This window comes from Odontesthes bonariensis, chromosome 1 (assembly GCF_027942865.1).
Source record: "Odontesthes bonariensis isolate fOdoBon6 chromosome 1, fOdoBon6.hap1, whole genome shotgun sequence".
NCBI lineage: Eukaryota > Metazoa > Chordata > Actinopteri > Atheriniformes > Atherinopsidae > Odontesthes > Odontesthes bonariensis.
Window position 1 is genome coordinate 37,473,713 of NC_134506.1, and position 25,934 is coordinate 37,499,646.

The 25,934-nt window shown below is 43.4% G+C and overlaps 1 protein-coding gene across 2 annotated transcripts in view; it reads right to left on the minus strand.

Annotated features, from left to right (window-relative positions):
• bbox1 (butyrobetaine (gamma), 2-oxoglutarate dioxygenase (gamma-butyrobetaine hydroxylase) 1) overlaps window positions 1-23,235 on the minus strand; it is a 34,269-nt gene extending 11,034 nt beyond the window's left edge. The window contains exons 1-3 of one of the 2 annotated variants that reach the window (XM_075466482.1): window positions 23,148-23,235; window positions 20,074-20,517; window positions 17,933-18,047 (exon numbers count right to left, since the gene is read on the minus strand). In XM_075466482.1, coding sequence (XP_075322597.1) covers window positions 17,933-18,047; window positions 20,074-20,478 — 520 coding nt within the window. In that variant the 5' untranslated portion in view covers window positions 20,479-20,517; window positions 23,148-23,235. Of the gene's footprint in view, window positions 1-17,932; window positions 18,048-20,073; window positions 20,518-21,962; window positions 22,067-23,147 lie in introns of those variants that run through there. The other variant, XM_075466487.1, reaches the window with a different exon arrangement.
• Window positions 23,236-25,934: the final 2,699 nt, after the last annotated feature.

The following is a 25,934-nucleotide window of genomic DNA, read 5'->3' on the forward strand; positions in this document are numbered from 1 at the left end:
ATGTAGCCCAAAAAAAATTGGTTGGGTCTGTAATGGCTCAGAACCTCCCTAAAAGGCTCTCTGAAACAACTATGTTACTAAGCTGGGTTTAGAATGCGTCTTTTTCCCTTATTGGCGTCGATTCGACCCGATCCCCGGACCAGCGGAAGATAATGGATGGATGGATGGATGGGCGTCGATTCAGAGCTTATCTGGCAACCTCATTATGAAATGCAGGTAGGGGTTGGCGCTATTCGGTTGCCGTTGCTTGATTGGCTGCCCTTGCTCTCACTGAAAACAGAGCGATACACTGACTGAAAATAAAATTTGTTTCATTGCCATTGTTAGTGAACAGTGTTCACTAACTAGGAATTTGTTGCGGTGTAAGGTGCAAACATGTAACATAGGATATAATAATAAAAAATAAAGAATAAAAATATATGAATATAAAATGTACAAGTGTGTACAACAATACACAGTATCCAATATACAGAGCAACAACAGTGCAGCTTCATTAGTGCAATTTTAATGATGGTAAAGTGACTGGGGCAGGTTATGAGGTGATTATGAAGTGTTCATAAGTCCAACTGCAAGGGGGAAAAACTGTTTTTGGGACAGGAGGTTCTGGTCCGAGTGGACCGAAGCCTCCTGCCCGAGGGGAGTGGTGCAAATAGAGAAGGGTCAGCTGTGATCCGACCTGCTCGCCCCATAGTCCTGGAGACGTGCAGGTCATGGATAGATGGCTGCAGCCGATCACCTTCTCAGCGGAGCGCACAGCTCGCTGCAGTCTGTGTCTGTCCCTGTCGGCACTGACCATCTACTGAGCAAAATTCCAACTGAAGCCTGCTCAGAATCGTGCAAGCTTTGTGAAACTGTACTCCGTGAAATGCGCAGAGCAAAGGAAAAGTCGGCGGTTGAATGTACTGGGGATGCTGTTAAAAATAAATAAAAGCCATTGATGCGAACATTGTAACGATCGTAGTCACACCAGTTCCTGTTTCTCGCCTAAGGGGCGTGTCTGAAACAGGGTGGCTGTGGATTTTGGGTGTGGGGGCGATTGCTGAAAAAGTGACATCACTTTTTCACAAAAACGGATTGGCACTTTTTCTGGGGGATATTCAAAAAAGGGGAGTACTTGAAACAGAGGTTCTGACACTTGCTGGCACTTCGTGTGTACTCCCCACAGCGGGGAGACTCAGAACTAACACCAAAAACGTGAAAAAGACGATTTTGATTCTCTATCCCCTTTAAGGTAGAAATGTTACATAGTATTGCTTTAAGACTTTTTGCTAATTCTTTCAATAATTAGTAATGCATAATTAATATAATGTCCTCACTTAATTCATAAGATGAATACAAATGCTTTACTCAAATTTAAATCAGATTTCCAGCATTAAGTTGTGGCTTTAGTTGTATTAATACAATCCCAAAACTCGGTGCTTGACAAACTGGAGCATCTAAACTACTTTTATCACACAGCATTTAGCACCATAAATGGTAGCTGGTTGTTCATGTCAAAGTTAACAAATGTAGAATATCAGACACCAGTATTCAAGACTTCTGTGTCCTGTACGAGGCTTCATGTCGTGTTAAACTAACTCAAGAAGACTTTACGTGAAAAGGAGAAACTTCATTTAGGTTTTTAACTGTGTAAACACTCAATCCTGTTCTTAGTGAGAAATATTACGCATTTTTGTATTCCAAAGTGTGCATATGTGTGTTTGTGGGGGGAAAAAACCTCACTCCACCCTTCCCTAAACCAACACAAACACCTATTTATAAAACAGACCTGGAAGACAGAGCAGCTGACTTCTGCATTCCCAGTTTGAAGAGACAGTGAGAGCAGTGTTTTCTGTCTTCTCACTGGAGAGCGGCAGGCCCTCCGCACACTAATCCAAACATAACGCTTTCCACATCTGCAAGAATAGGTTCCCCAGACTCGACCGAGCCTTGCAGTAGTTTGTCAAACTGTGTCCTTTTTGGCCATTTACAGTCAATGCTGTCAGTGTGACTTCAAGTGCCAAGCAGGACATCCGCCTTGCCAAAGAAAGAAGAAATCCAATCCTTGTAATCATTAAGCTTCCCGTGCAGTCTGACGTAAAGGTGCTGAAACTTCAAAGGAGACGACAAATATAGCTGATCCGTGAAGGAATTAGAGGAATACAACTGTGAAAAATTAATGTTGTGAGCTGGTGGAAAAAAAAGAGAAATTTCTGGGAAGAGAGAGTTGATATGTTGAAAGGTTTGGCGGATCTCTTCTGACATGTTTGACAACCATCAGCAGCACATCACAGCACACAACGCAGTGCAAGAGGCAAATTATGACAAATTAACTCATTGGCTGCCAGCCATTTTCAGTTCAGAGAGACCCATACTGCCAAGTGTTTTACAGTATTTTGACTGATTTTCCAAGACCCACAGAAAAGTGTGTCTTATGACTATGTACACACCGAAATTACCAAACGAAAGAGTGGACTCTCTTCTTTCATCAGGAAAAAAAAGTTTGTTTCTACCATTTTCAGTCCTTTAGTTTTCAGACAGTAGAACATAGGTTGGTTTCACCAAAAACAGCTGTTTGACCAAAAAAACAGAGAAAACGAGCTTCTTTTTTTTTGGTGCAAAGTGGCACTGCTGCCACCTAGCGGGTAATTTTGCCAGTATATTCTCTGTTTAGTGTTTACAAGCCTAAGATTTAGTGACAAACTCCACTAGATTGTCCCCCAGCCCGCTCCGTTAAAAAAACGCAATTGACGTCTATAGACGTCTTTGGCAGTCAACGTTTTTTTTTTAAATTGACGTCTATAGACGTCAATGGCACCGAAAGAGTTAAAAACACGCAAGTTGTGGTGTACAGTATGGATTCCTTAAATTCCTTCAGGCTGATAGCACAGAACCTCGAGAGCATGTGTTTGAAAGTTGGTTGGTTCAGCTGAAGTTGTAAGTGGGGTGTGAGGCGATGGTCAAGTTTGGAAGAACACCCGAATATTCCACAGCCGGTTTCCAGGAGCTTTTCTGTCAACTGACAAGTAGCGACACAGGCGGCTAAATCCACACCAGACTGCAAAGAAAAAAAGCAACAGCCAGAGGAGGAACTAAAAAAAATCTGCTGCTGCTTGGCTCATCTATAAAATCAATCAGCAGACTTCATGGAGAAAAGTCCAAACTCAAATGAGACCGTTTATGACTAAGGTAGTGATCACTCAGTGAGTTTATTATAAAAATAATACATGTCCAGTTCAAATGCAACTTAACTAACTCACGACGTGTATAGTTATTCAAAGCAGGAAAATAGGTCAGTATAACGAGCCACACAGCAGAGAGAACTACAGGAAAGAGCCGTAGAGTTACTCCTACTTTAGTTTTGAGACCATTCTAAAGCAAAATGTCACCCTTATAGGTTAACAGGTAAGAATAATGTATAAGAACGCCGTGAAACCAACTGAGAAGAAAGAAAAAGTCGACAAAAAATGTGTAAAGACACAAAAATATAATGTGCAAAATAGTATCTGTGGAAGCAGATGTGCGTGCACACCTGTAAACTGCACTTGATCTTGGACTTGATTAGAAAGCCGCCGTGGATGATTCGTATTCGAGCTAAATGTTTGGACTACAAAGCAAAGAAATGACCTATTCTAAATGTTTTCAGGTCAATCTGCGTTTTGCATAAAACACAAAAAGATTTCACAGAACAAAACGTTGAATTTTGCATCGCTCACTGTTGCTGTACCTTAAAAATGAAATGTAGGGTTTTTGGAAGTGTTGCTGTGCCACCGAAGAAAGGCCTTTAAACCACGAGTCCAGTGTTTGCTTTCTTAATTCCAGTTCTCAACCAGCTGAGCTCTAAGATCAACTCCAAACTCATTCATGACGGTTTTGTCTTCCCCTGAGATCAAACTGTGTTGTTACTAAAAGTGTATTAATGAGTTATACAAACAGCTCCACGATCCACCCCAGTGCACACAGCAGAGGGATATATACTCCTCTGTGTGTTCAGGGCCTTTTTCAGACTTCTGGGGGGAAAAAAAGAAAAGAAAAAGGGATGCTTCATTTTCTTTGGCTGCAACTTGTAACTCGGGGCAAGGAGAAAATAATCAAGGACAGCTGCACCTTCGGTGTCAGAATTTCTGATCACTATTCCAGAAATAAAATTTTCACAAAAACGTGTCTGGGACGTTGCTTTCAATGTCTCCCAAGTTTTTTTTTTAAATTCATTCTCTTAAATGAAGCCTTCACGTCTCCCTGATTGATCACAACCGATAAACAGAAAAGGACACAAAGTTCTTATTGGCCACTCGCTCAGAGTAGGAAAAATGAATAGCATAAACTTAAGAGCACCGTATCAGTTTGATCAACATAAAGCTCTAATTTGGCATGTCAACTACATATAAAGTTAGAAATCAGGAACAAGAGAAAAAAAACAAATGTTTGGTTTAAACTAAATGGAGGCAAAAGTTCTGAAGACTTCCTGTTTCTTCCCTTCATCAAGCTTCCAGTCAAGCGTTGTTTTCCTGATGTGTGAAATGTGGCCAAACAACACAGAGCAGTGGTGCCTGCTTCTGTTGAACAACACGATGACTCAGGTGACCCGAGCCGTTACAAAGAATGAGTCGTCCAGGGTACGGCTCATTAAGCCCATTTACAACATATCTCTCTTGGGCATATTTTTACTTGTCATTTGTTTTTCAGTCTTTTAAAACACCACTTCAGCCTGATTCTCCTGATTCCCACCCACTAAACAAACGCATCATAAAAGCACCCGGCAGGAGTTGAGTAAGTCACCGACAGAGTCCATGTAGATGATGGCACTGCGAGTGAAACAAGCTTTTGTTGTTCTCAGGAACAGTCCTCACTTTCCTTTAAGTGACAGAATCATTTCAAAGTGAACATGTTAACAAGAAAATGGCCCTTGAAGGTCCCGAAAACATGAATGAGAGGTCATTAATTATGTAGACAAGTAGAGATAAAGGTTGATTTAAAACAAAAAAAAAAAAAAGCAGGCTTCTTACATCTTATTTGACTGATGTGTGGCCCACCGAGGTAGCAGAAATACTACAGAGTTAAGGCCATTTTTGATGCCCCGTCCCCTTCATGTAGAGCAGATATCAAATGATCCGCTCCCATAGCCTGAGATACACATCAAGCTGCTGTGGTGACGGAATAATCGCTTAACAATTCATCCTGAGAGGAAGATAATGAGTCGAACTGCCTGGCAATCTTTTCAGAAGCTGCCTCACATTTCAATCAAAAGGACAAATGTCCTCCTTATCTGGGTGCCAGAGAAAAAGTCAATGTGTTCAATCATTTAGGGAAAAAGAAAAAGCTGGCAGTATATGGTTGAGCATTCATTTCAGACAGCTTGACTGGGGCAGTTTCTGACTTACAGTGCTTTATTGACAGCTCTGAATTTCAAGCAGAGTTTTGAATGTCATCAGAGATAACAAACAGATTCTCTAAAATATTAATATTACGATAAAATGGCCTTAGACGAGGCAGACAAACACAAAACTCATTTCTGGTGCCCCTCTCACTTAAAATTAGGTTTCAGAACCTTGTGCAGCAGCAGCTCTTTAAATCATTCATGTTGTCACCCAGAAGCTGCTGGTAGTTTTCTGTCAGTCTCCCAGTATCCCACTTGCAGGAGTTCTTATTGCAATGACAGATTTCAGCTCCCTCCAAAGGTTTTTCGGTGGGATTTAAGTGGAGACTCGCTGGCCAATTTAAACAGTCCTACTTCTCAACTATTCCTTTGTGCTGTTGGCTGTGTGCTTTGGGTCGTCATTCAACTGAAAGATCCAAGACTTTCAAATCAAACTGAGTTCTTAAGGCCTCCTTAGGCACATTATTCCAGAGACACTGATGCTGAGATTTCAGATCCATCTTTAATGCTTATCTTTCAATAGTGATGTCCTCCTTGGTGTTGCCCTATGGTGACCTACTTATTTCAGTATGCATCACATGATCGCCTCAGATTTCTCCAACCTAAAGCTTTTCAGGATGTCTGCAGCTCCAACCTACTCAGACTGAGTTTCTTCTCAGTGCCATGTTCTGGAAGTTTCTAAATAATAAGACTTATTGACAGCATCCCAGCCTGGTGAAATGGGAATGTTGAGAGTTTGGTGATTATCTTGTAGCCTCTGCAATGATTATGTTTTTTAATAATAACATTAATGATGCTTCGACAGCTCTCTTGTCTTCACTATAATGAGGAAGAAACTGAAAGGATTCCCACACAATTCACTGCTTATTTCAGCTTATGTGAACAGTGCAAAATGTACTGCAGTCGTATCTGTTATGGTCGCCTGTGAATATAAAACATCCGGATTTCTCTCTTCTCTTTATTTCACTGTAAGAAAGTTTGTTTTTGTTCAATAACTTTGAAAATTTCAAGAAAAAACATCGATTAATTTGCAAAAATTCTGTTTAAAATTCAGACCTGCGCTGTGGTTTGCTCCGGCCGCCGTGTGTGCAGCATGTGTAAGAGTTTGTTTTACTGTTTGTTTATCATCACAACAGATCTTTCCTTTTTGAAAAATTGAAGATAACCGCACTTTGAACTGGTAAAAACACAATAACCCATCAGCTCTCAAATCTGATTGGAAGTTTGGCCCTGAATCTGCTCTAAAAAACGGTGGGAAAAGTCGTGGACTGACCGAGCAACAGGCATTGCCGTCTGCAGAGCAACAACCACGGGGTTGTCACACTGCTGTCTGCTTAAAATGCATGTCAGTTTCAATCAGCTTTCTCCACATTGTAAAAAGATTTAAAGGAAATGTATTAATAACATGAGATGTGCCTGGTTGAGCTGGCACCACATCTACAGAGACTGAAGGCTGACACAGGCTTGACTCCCAGTGTGTGGTCCTTCACTTCGTGTCCACCCCCCCACCTCTCTGCCCATTTCCCTGTCTCTATTACTTTATTAAAAGGCCACTGGAGCCCAAAAAACCTTGAAGAAAACGTCTGTGAGAACCGTCCAGTTTTGGAAACAGGGCAGTTTGACGTCCTGGTTGCAGAGATCTGTATGCTCAGGGATCTGTTCATTCCCATGAAAGGAAATACTGTCAATGCTAACTTTGCGTTTGGTAAGAACATGCAGATATTTCTCGACCCTCACTTGAAATCGGTTTTCCATATGGCCGAAACAGACGGGGGGGCCGACTGAGTCTCTCACAGTTACACAGACGTCAGCCTTTCTGACGCACCACTGCCTCACAAGCAAGTTATCGCTCAGCTCACATTAACTTGAGTAAATGCTTAAGCATGTTAAATTAGAGACGCTGATTGACTGCAAGTGCACCTAAATTAGGCAAGATAAAAAAACAAAAAAACAAAGTCATCTACCATACAGCTTGCTTATCAACTGAATCCTAAATCTGCCTCAGACAGTGAACTGTTTCATAAAGGCTATTGTTGCGGCGAACACCCATCCTCATCAGCTGTCTGAGCATAAGCATGCAGCTCACCTGCGTGCAATCAAGAATAACGAGGGGAGACTAACTTCCTGGTTTGAGTGCAGGGACAGCAGCTCTAAATAAAAGAGTCTGCCTTCCTACGCGGGCAGGAAAAAAAGAGCTGTGCAACACTTGTATCAAGGAACAAAGAACTGAACATACAGCCGGTAAGCTCACGTTGAAACCTTTGTGGCGAATGTATGGCACTTGCTGTGCTGACGAGGCATTGAGACATGGGGGAAATGTTTGTGTTTGTAGCATGGTTTAGCTTGTGAAACTCACATGGTGTTTTGTGAGAATGTTGGCTGGTGAGAACGGGTTAAAGTCTGCATCTTTTTTCTAGCAAATGGTGATTGGAATGGACTTGGAGTGTTCCACTGCTAAAGTGTAGTTTCATGGGTTGGATGGTTGTGGATATGTATATTTGAAACGCGTTGGAATTTACTGACTGGTAATTCATTACTGTTCGGGGATTCATGTAGCCTATTGGATTTAGTAATCTGCTTAATTCAACATGGCTCCCGTGGTTATGTTTTAATATTTGGTGCATTTTCATAATTAATTTGAAAAGTAGTTTGTCTTAACTAAGTGCCTTAACTTAAGGTAAAACCATAGTCTATTTTCATACATGTGTTTAATGCTAAATTTCTTAGAACAACCTTTTTCAACAATGTGCAATATAATAAATGTTTGTTTTGCTTGGGTTTTAAGGTTTTTCACCTAACTGAATGTTTGGCTGAAAATATCACAAGAGGAAAATAAAAGGAAAGAAACGGAACAACAGTCTGGTCATTGAGTGGAACCCAGTTTAATGTTCAGCCTGGTACAACCTTTCAAGTGGGGAAAAGCACAGTAAAAAAGCGTAACACTTGACAGTGAAAAACCGCGTCGAGCTGGATGACGAAGCTCCATCCAGCCAGACTGTAGCCCCAGCCCGCCTGCCGCTGAGCCCACACCCAGCCCCAGCCCGCCTGCCACGGAGAAGCCCACCAACGTTCCTCCCAGAGCTTAAAATGGCCGAGTCAAAGTCTCTGCAGCAGTTAAAGAGAGAGAGAATGACCGCCAAACAGCGGTTTACCCGGCAAGCAAACTCACTTTTGAAGTCTTGCAAGAAAATGTCGGCAGAAGAACTGATGGAAGCCTTCAGCATGGTCGCACTTGCTGCGGAGAAGATAATGGAGGCAAACGAGGAAGTGGATATCTTCACTGAGGAAGCAGGGCTCGAAGCTACTGTTGAAGCAAACATCAAAGCAGATGTGAGTAAAACAACAGAGGACTGTGAACAGAAGCTGGAGGAAGTGGAGGCTGTTGTCCAGAAGACTCTGTGGCAAAGTTTTGGCTGTGCCGAACTCTCTCTTGCACTAGAGGCAGCTGAAAAGGAGTGTAAGCGACTGACTGCAAGCAGATCTGACCTGAAGCTGGAGGTGTATGATCTAATGCTTGGAAACATTGAGCGGCTGGTGAAAGCTGTGAAAGAAACCATGCGCCAATGGACTCGGTGGGTCCCAGAAGAGGAGCGGCTTGATTTCCAGGAGCGCATCAGGAGTGTGGAAGGCTCACTGCTGGAGTTAACCTCTGAGAAAGCTGGTCTACTGCAGTCAAAGCTCGAAAACAAGCCCTCAGAGGAAACGCCACACCAGTCACCTGCCATCAGGCTAAAACCAACGGCGCTCCCACAGTTTGATGGCAACAAGCGCAACTTCTATCTCTGGAGGAAAGAATGGGAGGCACTCCAAAGGCAAGGGGAACCGACCGGCTCCAAGGAGGTCAGGAAGTTCCAGCTGTTGGGCAGCCTGGAGGAGAAAGTAGCGAGGGATCTTCGCCTGTCAACATATGGAACGGCGGAGGAGATCTTCCGCGTCCTCGAAAACAGGTTCGGAAATAAGACAGCAATTGCACTGGAAATCATTGAGGAGCTACAGGCGCTGTCACCAGTGAAAGGTCACCAACCCAGGAAGATTGTGGATTTAATACAAATTGTGGAAAAGGCCCTGTATGACCTCAGTGGGCTGGGAAACACTGGCGCTCTGAAAAACCCACTCGTCACAAAGTCCCTGGAAAGTAAGCTGCCAGAGGGCCTAAAGAAGGAGTGGCTGGTCCATGTGTCAGAAGGAGAAGAAGATGCCTCCCCTGAAGACAGGTTCGACATGCTCCTCAAGTTCCTGAGAAGTCAGGAGAAGATTTATGAGCAGCTGGACCAACTGAAGGGTGAGGAACCCAGCAGGAGAGAGGCAAGAGTCCCCCAACAGCATGCACGCACAAAGACCACCAACTCCCAGAGCTCCCAAGCATCCTGTATTGTCTGTGGAGAGAGGGGCCACAGAAAGAAACTCTACTACTGCAAGAAATTCAAAACCCTCAAAGTACCTGAGAAGAAGGAAGCAGTTGAGAGGATTGGTGCATGTGGGAGGTGTCTCGATGTCCACGATGATTATGCAGAGTGCAAGACCACCTTCCTGTGTAAGAACGAGGGGTGTAAGGGCGCTCAAGGCACGGGTCATCACTTCTACCTCTGTCCCAAGGCTGGAAGCAAAGGAGATGGGCCACGGAGGCCAAAGCCCAGTCCATCGAGAGGTGTATGGAAAAAGGGCACCGAGACACAGGAAGAGTTCCTGACAAGCCTGCCCCCCGACCTTGCTCAACAGTGTCGGAACGTGTTCTGCAACTCTGTCGCCAAGACATTCAGTTCAGCTGGGCCAGAGAGGAGTCTGCTAGCAGAAAATGGTCTTGAAGAGTTCCCTGTCATAATGATGATCCTGGAAGTCACTGCAAATGCTGGCCAGAAGATTGGGACGTTGATAGACTTGGCGTCCGACACGAACTATATCACCCATGAGGCTGCTGGTGAGCTGAATTTGAGGAGTGAGGATGTGACGCTCATAGTCCATGGAGTCGGTGGGATGCAAGTGACAGTGGAGACTAAGCGCTACCTCCTGAAGATCCGGGTCACAACTTCGAAGGGAACCCTCAGATCCCACCAGCTCGTGTGTTACGGGCTGGACAGAATCGCAGAGGTCAATCGCCGTGCGTCGCCCAAAACTCTGCAAAAACTATTCCCCGATGTCCCTCTTCATGAGCTGGTCCGTCCCACCAAAATCAAGCTGCTCATCAGCCACAAGGAAGGCCAACTCGTCCCTCAGAAGGTGCGATCTGTCGGTGACCTTGTCCTGTGGGATGGTCCCCTTGGGAAAACAGTCGGTGGCACTCATCCAGATCTCCTGGAAGAGGTTAAAGTCACAGCACATGGTGCCAGAGCCCACTTTGCGCGCTCCATGCGCACAGCAGCTGTGGAGTACAGAGAAATAATCAACAACGTCTCAACGCAGCCACCTCAACTCACCCAAGCTATGACGTCCGCCGCCATCCGAGACTTCATGGACTGGTGGAAGTGGGACAGCATAGGGGCCATGTGCGAGCCCAGGTGCGGCGGCTGCAGATGTGGAAATTGCCAGCCTGGAGGGAAGGAGATGTCAATCTCTGAAGAGCGGGAACTGGAGCAAATAAAGAGTGGGCTGACGTACACCACTGGAGATCGCCACAGCGAGAAACCACACTGGCATGCCAGATACCCCTGGGTGGAAGATCCAGTAACATTGCCGAACAACAGGAGGGCTGTTGAAGCAACATTCCTGAGGACAGAGAAGCAGTTGGCAAAGGAGCCAAAATGGAAGGCGGCCTACAAAGTGCAAGTAGATGAGATGGTCGAGCGGAGAGCTGCTGTTAAACTGTCCAAAGAAAATTTGGCAAACTGGACTGGACCCGTGTGGTACATCAGCCACTTGATTGCCCCGAATCCTCACTCTGTGACTACACCAGTCCGTCTTGTCTGGAACAGTAGTCAGAAGTTCAAGGGCCAGAGCCTGAATGATTTACTCCTCAAAGGTCCAGACGTCCTCAATAACATTCGTGCTGTCCTCATCCGATTCCGGCAAGGTGTCTTTGCTGCACTTGGGGACATCAAAAAAATGTACAATTCTGTATGGCTTGAGGACCAAGAAGTACATCTCCATCGCTTTCTGTGGAGAGACTCTGGGGAGGAGGACATCCAGGAATATGCCGTCACCAGGGTTAACATTGGCGATAAGCCAGCAGGCTGTATCGCACAAGTCGCCATGCGGGAGACAGCTAGTCTGCCCATGTTCCACCATCTTGCAGAAGAGCGTCGAGTGCTGGAGCAAGACGCATATGTTGATGACATCTTGACCTCGCATAATGACCTGCACCAGCTCAAGCAAGTAACGGCCAATGTTGAGCATATCCTAGAAGCGGGTGGATTCCACCTGAAGCCATGGGTCTACTCAGGCCAAAGTGGGAGGTCAGAGTCAGGTGACTCCCAGGAGAAAGAACCCTCAGTGATGGTCCTCCCAAACCAACTCGCAAAGGAGAACAACAAAGCCCTGGGTCTTGGATATGATCCAGAGAGTGACAAGCTTCACTTGATGGTGGCTGTGAACTTCTCTAAAAAGAAAAAGAAAATGAGGCTTGGAAGAAACCTGTCAAAGGAGGAAGTCAGGGCCCAGGTGCCAAATCCACTCACCCGGCGAGAGCTCCTCAGTCAAGTCTCTGGACTGTATGATCCCCTTGGCCTTGCGACACCGGTCAAACAGAAGGGAGCCATCCTGGTGAGAAGAGCATTTCAGGAAGCAAAGGTCAACTACAGTCCACCAGAGGATACATGGGATGCACCTTTGTCCGAGGGCCTCCGGGAAGACGCCATCTGCCTTCTTGAAGACTACGCTGAGCTCAGCCAGTTGAAATTCGCCAGAGCCTTGACGCCACCAGACCCTTATGCCAAGCCCTGCGGTATCACCTTCTCCGATGGCAGCGAGCGATCTTACGGTGCTGTACTCTACCTACGGTGGGAAATGCCACATGACGTGACCCTACGACTGGTCGAAGCCAAAGCCAGGTTGACACCTTTAGACCACAAGGGCGACGCTGTCAAGGCTGAGGTCTGCGGGGCCGTCTATGCTTCTCGTCTGAAGAAGCACTTCCAGAAGCATTGCAGCATATGCGTGGAGAAGTGGTATCACCTGGTTGACAGCCAGACAGTCCTGGGCGCCATCCAACGTGAGAGCTATGGCTATCAAACGTTTTTTGCCAATAGAATTGGAGAAATCCAGGGCAGCACAAATGTCCAAGACTGGTGGTGGATCCCCGGGCCTCTTAATGTCGCAGATATTATCTCAAGAGGGGCAAGCCCGAAGGAGTTGGATGAAGGCACGGAATGGCAGCGGGGTCCCAAGTTTCTAAGTCTGCCAAAGAGTGAGTGGCCAATGAAGTCCGCAAAAGATGTTGCTGTGGAAGCCAGAGAGAACCTTATGCGGATCCAGAAGAAGGCATTCGTCGCTGCTCTGACCCGAGCTGGAGCAAAGAAAGAAGCCAAACTGCAACCGATCTCAAGTTCCGCCGATATGCACAGGCCTCCTGCTGGAGCTGCAGTCACAAACCTGGTGAAAATCCAGCGATTCAGCAGCCTAACCAGACTGGTAAAGTCTTTCGCACTGGTCTGGAGGGCAGCAAAGAAGTTTCTCCATGGTCAAGTCCGGGGAAAACCAAAGTGGGAGGCAGTCCCATTGGCCGGTATAGTCACTGTGGCCGAGAGAGAGGATGCCTTCCGAGACCTCTGCCTTGCGGCCCAAGAAGGGGCTACCTTTCCCAGCACTATGACGGATAGGCTGGTCGCTTACAGGGACGAGGCCAGTGGGCTGTTACTGTGCGGTGGCAGGATCCAGCACTTCAAGGAAGCTGGCCAGGCTGTTCCACTGATCCCCTTCAACACCTGGCTGGGGACTCTACTGGCACGCCAAAGTCACCAGGAAGGCCATGAAGGAGTTGCTGGGACTTTACTCAGAATGCGGCAGAAGGCTTGGGTCGTGCAAGGCAGGAGGCTGGCTCAAAAAGTCATCAACCACTGCGTCCACTGCAAAAAGGCCAGGGCTCAAGTCTGCCAACAAGTGATGGGTGACCTGCCAGTGGAAAGATCAAGACCTGCTGCACCGTTCCAGTTTATCTCCGTTGACCTGTTTGGACCGTACCTGGTTAGAGATGATGTTAGAAGAAGAGTCTCTATGAAGGTCTGGGGGGTCGTCTTCTGCTGTATGGCAAGCCGGGCCCTGCACATTGACCTTGTCAACAGCATGTCCACAGAGAGCTTCCTCATGGCCTACCAAAGGTTTACTGCCATCAGAGGTCACCCAACCAAGGTCTGGTCGGACCCTGGAACTAACTTTGTCGGTGCAAAGTCTCTGCTGGAGGACTTGTACAGCTTCTTGAGTAGCCAGGATACATCAAACCTGGAGGAATATGCTGTGAAGAACGGGACAAACTGGACATGGAAAGTGCTCCCTGCTGATTCACCGCATCGAAATGGAGCTGCGGAAGCTGCCGTAAGGGTCGCCAAGAGAGCTCTTCAAAGTTTGAGTAACTTGACAAACCTCACCTTCAGTGAGTTCCTCACAGCCCTCCAGATGGCAGCCAACTTGGCCAATGAGCGGCCCATTGACGCAAGAGCGCAAAGTCGGGAGGACTGTGTTCAGAACGTGACACCAAACTCACTCCTTCTAGGCCGAGCATCCCCTGGCGGTGATGTCAAGACCTTTGATTTTCAGAACTACCCCTACAAGCGGCTCCGAGAGATCCAAAACCAGGTCAACGAGTTCTGGAGAGCATGGTGCCAGCTTGCGGGCCCAAACCTGTTCGTCAGGTCCAAGTGGCACACCACGGAAAGAAATGTCTCCATTGGCGATGTTGTTTGGCTTTGTGATCAGAATGCCTTGCGGGGGCAGTTTAGACTTGGCCGAGTCGTGACTGTAGCTCCCGACTCAAAGGGCATTGTTAGAGATGTTGAAGTACTTGTCACCCCAGGCAGCTGTACGTATTCAGCGGTTCACTCCTCAGTTTCTGGTGACCGTAAAACGAGACTCAATGGTGTGATACTGCGCAGAGATGTTAGGCGGCTTGTAGTTCTGTTGCCTGTAGAAGAGCAGTGATCCTAGCATTAAAAGCTGTTCGCCTTTTTAGGTTGCAACCTTCCTGTCCAAATACAGAAAGCTTGAGTGGGAGGTGTTGCGGCGAACACCCATCCTCATCAGCTGTCTGAGCATAAGCATGCAGCTCACCTGCGTGCAATCAAGAATAACGAGGGGAGACTAACTTCCTGGTTTGAGTGCAGGGACAGCAGCTCTAAATAAAAGAGTCTGCCTTCCTACGCGGGCAGGAAAAAAAGAGCTGTGCAACACTTGTATCAAGGAACAAAGAACTGAACATACAGCCGGTAAGCTCACGTTGAAACCTTTGTGGCGAATGTATGGCACTTGCTGTGCTGACGAGGCATTGAGACATGGGGGAAATGTTTGTGTTTGTAGCATGGTTTAGCTTGTGAAACTCACATGGTGTTTTGTGAGAATGTTGGCTGGTGAGAACGGGTTAAAGTCTGCATCTTTTTTCTAGCAAATGGTGATTGGAATGGACTTGGAGTGTTCCACTGCTAAAGTGTAGTTTCATGGGTTGGATGGTTGTGGATATGTATATTTGAAACGCGTTGGAATTTACTGACTGGTAATTCATTACTGTTCGGGGATTCATGTAGCCTATTGGATTTAGTAATCTGCTTAATTCAACATGGCTCCCGTGGTTATGTTTTAATATTTGGTGCATTTTCATAATTAATTTGAAAAGTAGTTTGTCTTAACTAAGTGCCTTAACTTAAGGTAAAACCATAGTCTATTTTCATACATGTGTTTAATGCTAAATTTCTTAGAACAACCTTTTTCAACAATGTGCAATATAATAAATGTTTGTTTTGCTTGGGTTTTAAGGTTTTTCACCTAACTGAATGTTTGGCTGAAAATATCACAAGAGGAAAATAAAAGGAAAGAAACGGAACAACAGTCTGGTCATTGAGTGGAACCCAGTTTAATGTTCAGCCTGGTACAACCTTTCAAGTGGGGAAAAGCACAGTAAAAAAGCGTAACACTTGACAGCTATTTTGAAAGGTGCCAGGGGCACAAATTCAGCTCTTTTAAGTTGATTCCTATATTTGCAGCTAAATTGGATTACCTTTAATAGGCGTGCTTTTTCATTTTACATAAAAGTTTTGTCCTTGAACAGTAATATTTCCGTGTCCCACTGTTGAAATACGTGCTGTGGTTTGGGGTGTACTCTACAACTCCATAGAAACAATAAAAGCAAAGGGGAAAAACATTAAGTCAAACATAAAAACAGAAGGTATAGTACAGCCTGGATAATAACCCCAAAGCTCCAATTATCATATTGACCTTGGGGGCCCATGTGCACCGCACTTTCACTAAACAGGCAGACTTGGGCCTGTAAAATCTTGGTGCACTGCATGAAAAGGAAAACAGAAATCCAAACTGTGGACCTCGCTTCAGTGAGTTAACACGACAGTGAAGGAAGGAGTGAGAATCCGAGCTAAATCCTTGAAGGTGAATAATTGTGCATCATTCATCTTATGAGAATGGAGACCTTCCTGGTAATCCTCTGAGCAAAGGAATTTCAGTCCGGCACTCAGGAGGAAATAATTAAACCCAGAGATTGTGTGTGCACGTCATCCTTTATTGTGTTTTGGTGCATGAGCTTAGCAGCGTCTTCCAGGAGTGCTCCTGGCTGAGAGCTAAGAGCTTAAAAAAAAAAAAGAAGAGGGGGGTGGACAAAGACTACACAAAAAGACTACCCATCTGTAAATAGCAACGAGGGGTCTGTTTACACTCCAACATGAATTGAGGAGTTCTGCAATGCAAACACACACACACCTTTAATCAGTCTGGAACAGAACAAGAGCCGCTTAGCCCTGTGGGTCCTTCAGGACCACGTGTGTGCACACAAGCCGGCTACAGTCCACCCCTCGCTCCACTGAAGTGCCGCTACCTTGTTCCACAGCTGAACTTTCTCCTCTGCTGTCTGGCAGACTGTAAAGTGTATCGGGCCATTGTAAATGTGCTGTAAAATGACTTCTCATCCAGTCTTTTAAAAAAAACCTTCACCCCTAACAACCCTGTAATGTTTCTGAGGAAAAAGAATGACTGGAAAACAGAGCCATCTTCACCAACCCTCCCAAGTGAAAAATTGGAGAAAATACTCAAATAGTGTTCTTTTTCCATAGCAACACACACTCACAACAGCTGCTTAGTCACATTAACATTAAAGAAGCACTTATTTCACATCAAATCGATTCCTGTTTTTGCCACAGGCCAAATTTTAATCTAGATCCACATTTCGCTTTTAGACTTTTAAACAGAAAGCACAACCAAGTCAGGCGTGTTTTTTCTGCATACAGATTTTTTACACAGAAAAGGAAGGAAAAGGTAGGGATGCCATGCAGCAAAAGGACCAGGCGTGCATCAGGAACACCTCTTAGACTTACTACTGTTGGCAAAATACTGTAGCCTACTTGTTAAACTAACCAAAAACAGCACTAAGAGAAGGGTTGATGGAGGAGATTTGTGTCAGTATATTTGAGGATTAAGAATCACCTCAGCAGAGGAACTATTATTAATGAATTAACTTTTTCTTTCTCTGAGATTGTGATGTGTATTGCAAAGGTGTATAATCCAAAGGTGCTCATAACAGCGTGTTGTCATAGAAGATGAAGTCTCATGTGTGACGAGCTTTATTAGATTTGCTGGTTCGCCGTTTAAGTAAAAGAGAGTAACACCTGCTGCTTGGCAAGCTGATGAATTACCGCTCTCAGTTGCAGCTTTAAATCGCAGTAATTCAGGACAGTGTCTGCTCTTCCTTTTAATTGTGAGACAGCTGCGTTGTGATTTATGGCCTGCTTTAAAAATAATCTCTTTTCCCATTACATCAAAACAATTAGAAAGAAATTATTAGTGTCAGAACTGAGCAGCCAAATTTTCTACGGCCCTTTTTTTTGTCAGCAGTCATGTGCACCGTGTATCACTTTAAGTCTTAACAAAACTGTAACATTAGTGTAATTGGGGAATACATTTGGGAGGAGGTGCTTCACCTCAGCTTTATTTTCAGCTGATCCGATCCATTTGTGGCATATTTTACTCAAACACAGTGCACTCGTCATACTAACATGACATTTTTTAGCAACGTGATAAGTTGCTGCAAGAAAAGCGACTTAAACTTTAACTGATTTACTGTCCAGTCTTTTCTGAATGGCAAGTGTAACACTCACTGCAGCCTTTTCCATCACTGTCAGAGCTGTGAAGTGGCCAATGTCTCAGCGGTGCTGCATTAACAGACTGATTAGGTCATTAATGTTACATGTTTGAAAAAGACTTTACTTGTAACTTTATTGCTTACACTCAATAAACTCTTACACGGCAGCTCCTGTAATAAATTCTACATTTCTGACTGTTATATTGTCCCATTATTGTTGAAGCTGTTATAGACTGGAAACATGTCATTAAAAGCACAAACTCAATACTCTGGAACTAAAACACCAAAAAAAGAACCAAAAGAAAAACTGAGCACAGGAAAGGTCCCAAGTGAAAGTTAAAAGTCAGACTCACCATTGAGGAAAAGCTCCTCTTGCATTGCTTGTCTGGCAGCGGGAGAGAAACAGCGTTTCTTCAGCCACTCTGCATCAAACACACTGATGTGCTGGTCGGGCCACACAATGGAAACCTGAGGAGAGACAGAAGTGGTTTTCCTTAAAGCCATTATTATTATTATTATTATTATTATTACAGAGTGTTTATGATAACAACTGAGAGAACACCGTTATTTATTATTCTTTTTTTCACAAATCAACAGCCGTTGACAATTTTCTTTATGAAGTACTCAGTGATTTGTTGGGTTTTTTTCCTCATAATTTATTAGTTCATTATGAGCAAAAATATTGCTCTGTCCGTTTAACGTGAAGCTCTGAGGCCGTTAATGCTTTTTTATGAGAATTTCTATTGTTCACCAGCTGCATTTTAAATACCTGTGGAAGCTTTTGGCAGATACCATCAATCCAAAGTTTTTTTTTTTTTTTTTTTTTTTCTGCACCCACGAGCCAAACATGAAATCTTAAATGAGTTATTCAAAACAGACGCGAGCTATCCTGTAAATCTCGGTACAGGAATCAGGAGCAGACTTATTGTATTCGGTTTTCATAAACAATAGCAAACAGTAACTTGGCAGGAGCATCAAGTCAAAGGAATCTGTTTATTAACGAGTCCAACTCCAGGAGCTGGTTCCTCTGAAGACATAGATAACTGCAGGGATTCATTCGGTGGGCCTAAAGGTTTTTTTTTTTTTTTTTTTTTTTTTTAAAAATCAGATTTATTGTCATGCGTACATATGTACACACGAAATTTGTCCTCCGCTTTTAACCCATCCAGGTTGGCACCTGTTTGACACACATGCACATGCACAGGGTCACACAATCAGAGACAGATGCCAACCTGGAGCGGTGGGCAGCCATGAAGCAGCCAGAAGGCGCCCGGGGAGCATGGGGGTACGGTGCCTTGCTCAAGGGCACCTCAGCCGTGACAAGGAGGTGGACTGACACCCCTCCAGCTATCAGTTCCACCAATCTTTTTTCCGAGTCGAGGACTCGAACCGCCAACCTTCCGGTTATTGGACGACCGACTCTAACCACTGAGCCACAGCCTGAGCGTGAGCTTCTGCCGAGGTTAGATCATCTTTCTTCACAACCGCCAAAGTTTATCACCTGGCAGTTGCCTTCAATGATTCAGGACTCTAAAACTAAGACAAGTTTAGTCTTCTCTGAAGCAGCTGAGCTGTGTTCTTCAAAAGTATGTGCAATGATTAAAGAAACACGCAGAAAAACTACAAATAATAATGAATGAAAAGCAATTCATATAAAAAATGTGCAAGACAAATTGTTTCATGGAGGTTAGAACATTTTGTTTTGTTTACTGTAATGATGGGAAATGTGGAGAAATCGTATTACCTTACGTTGGTCTGAGACTAACAAGTATTTTCCTAATCAATTCATCTGGCCTATGAATGGCTGGAAAAAACAGTGAAAATGCTAAAGAAGACGTCATCAAATTAGTTCAAAGAACTAATAAAAAATATAAAACAAAAAAGAAAAACTATATTCGGTTTACCTTAATGTGAGACAAAAACGTTTCCCATCTGTCAAGACAATATGGCAATTAAGGGGACAAAATTAAGACCGCTGAGAGGACAGTGGAGGCTAAACTCTCGCTGAAGCCAGCTAGAGATTTGACCGATGACAAGCTGCCGCTGGGAACTGATCGGCCGGTGGTGGGAAATAAGAGGCCGACGAGTCGACACATTTGACCGAGAAAGCAATTCATGAACCATGGGTCTTGGTTGAATGAGAATGAGTTGCTCTCTAATTTCCCACCACCTTCCTATCAGTCACCACAGCTGCAACTGTAAGATACCAAATGGGTTTTAACTGTAAAACCTAAATCCAGAGATTATTTTCAAGACTTATTCCATTATCTATTCACATGGAAGGGAAAATGAAAGTTAGAACACCCAAATATTTATTAAATTATTACCATCAGGAAGTAAATGTTGAACTGGGACTGATAGAAAAACCTGGAACTTTTCTTCAGCTGTCATAATCTCAGGATTCACATTTTTACTCTTATTATAAGACATCTATTTTGTGTGTGTGTGTGTGTGTGTGTGTGTGAGAAGAGGTCAAATCATGACAACAACCTACTTTGTTATCATTGGTGATCTCCACAGCATCTACTCCCGTGCGGACATTAAGATCAGACAGCAGGAGCAAGCGGGCCCGAGCCGACTCCAGGGTGCACAGCGGACACTGGCAGTTGTCTCTCAGCCAGGTGAATGGGTACAGACTGTGGTCTCCATCCTCCCACTCCACCTCCATCAGCCTCTCCTCATCCAGAGCCCGGGCATGCCTCACTGAGTGGCGAGCCAAAGAGACTGAGGCAGAACCAAGTGTCTGTTGCCCACGAATTTGCATCGCAGTCATGCGAAAGGGCACTGGAGCGGCAGCTGTTCCCGGTCTGCAACAAGCCCGCAGAGCCTGGCAGGCCGGGGCAGAGGTGCTCCTCTGCAGGGAAGGCAGGGCCCAACGTGCTAATTTACTCATCCACATTTCTGAACGCGCGCTCTGGGAAGCTCAGATACCAAGACCCTGTGGGATTGAAATAAAAAAAACAGAGAATCATACACTTCCATCCGTTGTTAATTAACAAACAGGGGTAATAATCACCAAATTCATAATGTTACCAATATTAAGAGTCTAAGAGCAATTCATTCATGTCAAAATAGTCTGCATATAAACTGCCTGTATAAACTGAGCAGTAGTTCTCTGAGATTTCTGAAGGTTGTTCAATTTTTATTTGGCTAGTCTACTAGCTGCTTTTTCACTCATTTCCATTTGTTCATTAAGCTATGAATCATTCAAGAATAAAAAATAAAAAAAGCCCCCTGACTCAGGGGGTTAACCAGCATTGAGTCTACTGATAATAGACACCTATGCAAAGAGACAGTTTTGTATCTTTGGGCTCTTTTTTTACGAGCAGTCTGTCACAATTACACATCATGTGTTTCCATTACAATGATTAAAAATACCAAAGATTCTAGTTTAACAGGCATACAACAGTATCTTTTTTTTAAAAAAAACAAGGTGATTCCTAAAGAGTAATTAGCTGAAAACTTGACATATGTCAACACAAAGTGATTCAGCAAAGACGTGACACAGGACTTTCATTGAATCCATCTAATAGTTTACTCAAGCTTCATCAGAAATGAACTCCATGGAAGGGTGGCTGTCAAGAAGCCATTCTTAAGGAACAGAAACGGGGAAAAGGTTGACATGTGCCAAATTACACAAGAACTGGGCTGAAAAATCAGTGGCAGCTGGTCATGTGGAGTGATGAATCCTCCCCAGAGCCCGGACCTCATCATAAGTGAAGCAGTGTGGGATGGAGAACACTGATGGAGAACAGAGCAGACGGTAGCAAACATCAAAAAAAAGTTTAAAAAAAGAGCTTTGGGATGTCCTTCAAGAAACCTGGAGAACTATTTCTGAAGACTACTTAAAGGGACACTTTGTAATTTCTTCCCCCATCTAGTGGTGCAATTTTATTTTGCAAAGTTGAATGAATTTGCTCTCTAGCGCCTCGCGTTTTCAAATGTGCGCTGCAACTTCTTGAACTACGGCAGGCGGTATGTGTCAAGATTCAAGAAGCTATAGCTTCAGACTCACAGTCCATACAAACAAAAAGACATCAAGACACACAGTACAAAGGATTACATAACACACATACAATAACACTATAAATACAGATGACAGATAACATGTCAGATAACATAAGTTGACATAGCCTTTGGTGTGCAAGCAATGCAATTAGTCATATTCCGGGAGTTACCGGAAGTGACGTCGACGCAGCGTTAGCGTTAGCAGCAGTGTGTAGTTGCTATCTGGAAAGTGTTCTTTTAAATAAACTCCTGGTAAACTTACAAACTTTCAAATGCCTCGTTTTGTGGGTTAAGAGCCTATGTGTACTACGGCAGAAGTTTGGTAACAATCAATGCATTATTAGTGGGATAATTTACGAGATAAAATCTATTTACCATTAGCGGCTGTAATAAGCCATTAGGCGGACGTGACGTCAAAATGACGTCATTTCCGCTTGCAGGCCTGGCGTTGGGGGAAACGCGATTCGAAGTGCTTTATGTCCCTCTCGGCACTTTGTCGTTTTTCATAGACCGGAAGGACATGGCGGCCTCCATAGAGCTTGCCCGCTCTATGTAGATACAGACAAGTTATTTTTCACTCAGGAGGATAAGTGAGATTTTTGACAGAGATAATTTTACACCAATGAGGACTAATTTATGAATGAATATGTTGATTTGAGCTAATAAATGACTTAATTTATTACACAGTGTCCCTTTAAAGAAATGACAGAAAGCTTTTCTAAGAGTGTTCAGGCTCTTGGCAAACACACACCACCTTTTGAACTGATACTGGTCTCTTTTGTAAATAGTAGTTACATTTATATAATGTGCAATAAAAAAAATATATATTTTGTCCAAAATATTGCACCTACAATCAGTTTTGTTGAGCTGCTTGGTCTGAAATATTAAAGTCAAATCCCAAAAGGGTCAAATATATTACTCTGTCCGACATAAAAATGAGTTAACTGTCTAAAAGCTAAGTATATTTGCTAATATGACTGCCATCTGTTTTGTTGCTCCTGGGACATGTTTTAAGTGTAGCCTCCTAAATACGTAGTCTGTTTTCCTCTTTGTATGGACGAGGGTGCTTGTTTTCAATGTTTCAGTGGGAGCTCTTTATCTCTTTACTCTGCTGACCTCAGGTTTTTGATGCAGTGAAAGTACAAGGAAACAGAGGCAGAACAGCAGGTGGCTTTGATAGCACACAGCACACAGCCACAGAGGAAAACCAAGCGCTTTGTAGGCAGAGCAGAAAGAGTGTGGGACCACAGTAGACCTTCTGTAGCTCAGTTCTGTTCAAAACTCACAGCTGCCCAGTTGAAAACCCATTCAGTGCCACGTCTATCCGCTAGCTGTCATCTTCGAAGAAGCTAACCCGGCTATTAGCACGCTAGTTAAAGTAAACGCACCCGACGGGTCTACAACCATATCTGGATCGAGTTTCAAAGACCAAAAGCAACAATCACTACTCTGTCTTCTCTCGCGTGTGGCTTAATTACCGACTTGCCATAAAAGTATGTAAATTAAAGTGGCACTAAAAAGCTGGAAATAAAAAAAGAGTTGATCTCTAACAGACGTTACCTGAATTGAATGAATGACAGCTGGTTGCAGTTCTCAGGAAGCGCAGCGGCCGTCAACACAAAGTGTCGGTGTGAGAAGGAAAGTAGGCGAAGGGTCGACCAACAGGATGACATAACCACTGCGAGTGCGTGAACTTTGCTCTACTTTCTATTCTCACCCACAATACAATCACGTATGCAGCTGATAACGAAACGAACCCAAAGTGGATACGCTTCGTCATGATAATGTCCAGTATTTTATAATGTCCAGAGAGTATATTATTAACATTAACAATGCATGCAATGTTAGTATAATATCTACAATATAAAAGCAAACTGGTTCAGTGGATTGCTGGTGTCTCTCCAAAGCAACAACCCAAACATGATTACTAAAAAATGAAACAGAGAGTGTTGTGGAGAAAAAGGAGTCGGACTCACCTTTGTAGCTTTAATGGGGAATTTATTGAACAGACCGTCACAGAGACATGTACATTTCAGCATGCACGGAAATTCCCAATGACCTTAGTTTGTGAGATCTTCTTATATTTCTTGATATCATTCTATGTGTATGTGGCCCAATCCTAATCTCTATCTGGCGTCTGCTGTCTGAGAAAATCCTACTACATCTTTGTCATTGTGTAGAAAGAGTTCATTCTGTTCCTAAACAATATGTGTCAAGGCCCTGCTGCTCCCTACAAGAGACAATTATCCATTGGTAAAATATCTGAAAAAATAGAAAACTGCATTTTTATGCCTATTTTTCAACTTCTTTTTTAAAATTATTATTTGGAAAGAGCTAATTGGACAAAGCAATGCAAAGCATTACATAGATTAAATCCTAGAAGTTAGTGGTGTTTTCCTGTGGGGGGCATGAATATCGGAACAAAGTTTCTGGAAATCTATTCAAAATTTGTTATTTATATTTCAGTCTGGACTGAAGTCATGGATCCCCTCCATCCCTTGGTGGTGGTACAGATGTAACAAAGTCAAAGCTAGTTATTTTACAGTTCCCTTGAAGGTGCAAATGCATCTCATGGAGACTCTTCAACAGCTCCAGAGACTGACTGACATTTATCTGGAAAAATAATCCAAACTTTCAATGGTTCACATTTCTAAAATGTGAATAATTGCTGTTTTTCTTTGTAATATATCACATTGTATCCCATATCTTTGGGTTTTAGACTCACGTTTGAATAAAACCAAGACGTAAAGGAGGTCAGCTTAGTCTCAGTGAAATAATATTCAGCACTTGCCCTTGTTTTCTTACATTTTATGCACAAAATGATTGTTTGATCAATCAAGAATCTCATAGGCATACTAATAACAGTAAAACGTTTTAGCGTTCAGTCATACCTGTTTCAGCTTAATTCTTCCTTTGTCCTTTGGATGTTCAGAGATGATGATCAGTACCCAGTGGATGTGCGGTACAATGCTCAATCAAACAGACAATGTGCTAGCATCCCAGTTTTGTTTATAAAAACGTAATTTTGCAATTATTAACCCGGGATCACACACAGTCACCGAAATTATGACATGAGTGACTGAAGTTTCAAAGGGTTAGTAGTGATTACGGCTCAGAGACTTTTACAACTGGTGTGTTTGTAGTTGCATCGTGGACTTTGTTTCAAGCGGAACTTTGAGCGGAACTCATAAAACTTTGAGGATCGAAATTTCTTTCACTGTCAAAAAAACGCGAAAAAAATATCATACTTGGGGAAAAAATAATTTGTGCATGTGAAAGATTTTACAGCATAGCTGCTTTATACATCAATAGTCATCTGGAAACAGACTATTAATATTAAACCTTTATATATGTGTGAAGGTAGCAATGTTCTGTTCAATATCATCCTGTAAATGTCACTTAAATTTGCACAAAACTTTCACTGAAATTATTTTCCTAGGCAGACCAAAGGTTAGTCACTTATGAAAAATGTTAATATAATGTAACACTAGAACAGATATAAAACAGTAGTTATGATAATGGATTTCCACTGCAGACTTCGAATAAAAGCCCTCATGATACTACTTACACTGTCAAAGATGCATGTTACATATATGATTTTTCCACTATATGGTGCCAAAATCTCTTTAAAGTTAAATGAGAAAACCATATTTTCCCCTCTCATGGAAACATACAAGGTAGGCTAAAGGTTTCCCATCTGTATGTTACCTATATGTTAGCTACATCCAGAGTGTAATCAGTGGGCTCAAAGTCTCCTCGAGTAAAACTGCCCTTCGCAGTGTTACACAATTTACAACAGTTGGCTTTTTTTTTCTTTACTCTATGGAGTTATGACATTTTAATTCCTTCAAATCAAAGTGTCAGATTGTTTACTCAACATCATATGTGACCTTCAAATTCTGAATATTTCTATTCAAAGAGTGGATGAGAACAAACAAGTTGTTTGTAAGCCCCACCGCACCATTTAAAACACACATCCTCACATCTCTGTTCCTCATAAATACCGACAAGCAACTTCTCTCTTCAAAGCACTTATAATTACGAGGCCAATGCCTTTGAGTAAAATCCACAGCAGACCTCTAAACCTTCTTAGGCACATGGTGGAGAACGTTGCAATTTTCAAGCATGTGGCTAAATGTTATGCACTGCCATTTAATATGGTGCTACTGCCATATTAGGGGGGTGGATCTGCTATACTTCACTAAGTCCAAAGACCTCCTGGATGCTTCTTATGTAACACAAGCAACGGGTTGATCTCACTTTTACATCACTGAACTACTGTGAGGAAACAAGAATCTTGTAAAGGACGCTGGCTCCTGCAACACCACTGTAATTTAAACACAGGTA